This window comes from Acyrthosiphon pisum, unplaced genomic scaffold (assembly GCF_005508785.2).
Source record: "Acyrthosiphon pisum isolate AL4f unplaced genomic scaffold, pea_aphid_22Mar2018_4r6ur Scaffold_20740;HRSCAF=21998, whole genome shotgun sequence".
Taxonomy (NCBI): domain Eukaryota; kingdom Metazoa; phylum Arthropoda; class Insecta; order Hemiptera; family Aphididae; genus Acyrthosiphon; species Acyrthosiphon pisum.
The window spans coordinates 196,438-199,105 of NW_021770132.1; the positions used below are offsets into that span (position 1 = coordinate 196,438).

Sequence of the window (2,668 nt, forward strand, 5' to 3'; positions counted from 1 at the left end):
TGGGGATACCAAAATATAATATGCTAAATGCTTGATAGATTTATATGGTCATCATATATCAGTGCTTTTCAAGCTGGAGGCATGGCTATATACTGGGCATGGCTATTTTATTTAAACTATTTTCTTTAGGGCTTTAAGAAAAAAATATACTAAAATCATTAATTTACTATAATTTTAATAATTTATCTGTGTGAAATAGTAGGTACATGTAATTTTTGTATATAATTAAGAAAAAATAATTTATGATTTGATTAAGGGGCCTTGACAGTTTTACATTAAATTTAGGGGATCAAACGACAAAAAAAAAATTGAGAAGCACTGTCCTAGATTAAACTGTAGTATATCTAAATATATATAATATGTATTATATACATATTCAAAAATTAAATTAGGTTGCAAATATCCCAAGAAGTGACTAAATTATACATCATAATATTTTATAATTGATGTCTACTTGATAAAAAATATTTAAAACAAAAATACAAATGTAAATTAAAATTATTAGATGCTAACTCCAAAAAAAATAAATTTGAATTCATAGTTTTAAAGCATTTTGCATTTAACAGTATGAAAAATTAGACCTTCATAGGACAGGAAGCGCGCTCTGGTGTCTATAGGAACTGTGGTAAAAATTTCAATCAAGAGTTTATACGTATAGGGGTTCAGAGTGACGACACCTTATCAATACACCTTGACTGGAAATAAAGAAATTGACCGTTTGCGTCGTTTCTAAGTATTTTTATGAATTCACAATAATGTGGTTACGCCAAAACCTGTCATATAGATATGATTATATGAATGTATGATATTAAGGAGAACTAACAACTACAATTTATAATTAATAGTGTTGATACATATTATTATTATTATTATTATTATTATTTATATTTAGTATTTACTACAACTGTACGTCCGTACAGGCGTACAGCAATACCTATCCTCGTCCGTCGAGTCTCGACTGTGTTTACGCATTAATGCGTGTTAATATTGTAATCATTTGAATAAGATCTATGTATAGTCGTATAATAAGTAATTAAGATTTATTATAATTAAAAATATTTTTCATATAATACTTAAATCTTTTCACATTAAATTGTACCTATAATATATTTAATAACTGATGAAACAACTGATTTATTACTAAAAAACAAAAAAACAAATGTTTGAAAAAATGCCACATATATGAAATATTTTCAAATTTTGCCACCGGGGGCAAATGCCCCCTTTGCCCCTCGTTAAACACGCCTCTGGGCACGGAGAAGGTGACCGGGGTCTGGCCGGCCCGATACGACGTCGTTGATATGTCTTTATAAGAAGCAGCTATTTTATGAGTGCCATTCTTATGAAGTGCATTTCATAGGTACTACACGACCATAGCGACCCCGATCCTCAACTAGTCGACGGAATCTAAATAAACAGGAAATAATTTGTTATACAAATTAAACATAAATAAATCAATAAAAATTGTTTAGTGAGCTTTCTATTATGCACCGTACCGATCTCCTCATCTGATTCTATTTGTTCATTGAGGGACCAACGACTCCATTGGGCTTCATTTCGACTAACTTGTAACTGATTACATTGTTCATATAAAGACGCGGCCGATATTCTTTTTTCGGCATTATGTGCCCAACATTTTTGGATTGTTTGACATAAATCCCTTAAGCCCTAAGAATAATGATAATATGTGAGATGCAATATTTTAAGAACATTTTTTATAATTTCTTACTGGGTGTGATTTCTTCCAGTTATCTTTAAAAGCTGGTCTCAATCGTTTAATCACAACACATTCTACTATTTCCTCATATGACGGATGTTGTCCAAATTCTTCTTCAAATGGTAACCTATATTCTGGTACAGCTCCTAGTTGTGCTGTACATCTACTTGCTAACTCCCATAATACTAAACCACATGCATACATGTCTACACTTGTACACCTTGAGTAGTCGATGGAACCATCTAGTACTTCAGGGGCCAAGTATCGTGAAGTGTCAACCTGAATAGTTAATTAAATTAATTGTATTCCTTTTTGTTGGAGGTAATTATGGGTATTTACCCGGGTATGAACAGCACCACATAACTTCCCATCTTGCAAACCCACAGCGACACCAAAATCCGAAATACATGCGGTTAAATCATGTTTTAACAAAATATTTTTGGTTTTTAAATTTCTATGAACAATTGTTGGCTTACATTCATCTAAATGTCTTGATAAAATTTCTTCATGCAAATGTGTCAACCCTCTGAAACAAAATAGTGATTAAAAAACCTGAATATGTTATACAAACATTAGCTACAATACTTTACCTTGCAATGCAATATTTAATATGGCAAAGCTTACTCCATGATAATGTATTATATTTTAAGAAGTCATATAACGATCCACGATCATGGTAAGCAGTGATCAACCAATATTCACTTTTGAATTCGTCAATAACATCCCCAATGAAAGATAGTATATTTTCATGTTTCATGTGGGGTAGTTGATAAACTTCTTGTTCTATGAACCATGAGATTTTACCCTTAAATAAAATAATAATCTACAATTATATATATAAAAAAAAAAAAAATAATTAATTAAAATTGTTACCTCAAGAGGGTATATTTTAACAGCTACTGTATTATTTTTATAAATAGCTTTCCAATGTATAGCATATCGTCCCCTTGA

The 2,668-nt window shown here is 30.6% G+C and overlaps 1 protein-coding gene across 1 annotated transcript; it reads right to left on the reverse strand.

Moving 5' to 3' along the window:
- Nucleotides 1-1,206: 1,206 nt before the first annotated feature.
- Nucleotides 1,207-2,346, reverse strand: LOC100568957 (activin receptor type-2B-like). The gene is made up of 4 exons (XM_029492070.1): nucleotides 2,342-2,346; nucleotides 2,057-2,243; nucleotides 1,730-1,996; nucleotides 1,207-1,668 (listed from the first exon to the last, which is right to left on the reverse strand). Exons 1-4 carry the CDS (start codon nucleotides 2,344-2,346, stop codon nucleotides 1,408-1,410), a joined length of 720 nt encoding a protein of 239 aa, XP_029347930.1. The 3' UTR covers nucleotides 1,207-1,407.
- Between the last annotated feature and the right edge of the window lie 322 nt (nucleotides 2,347-2,668).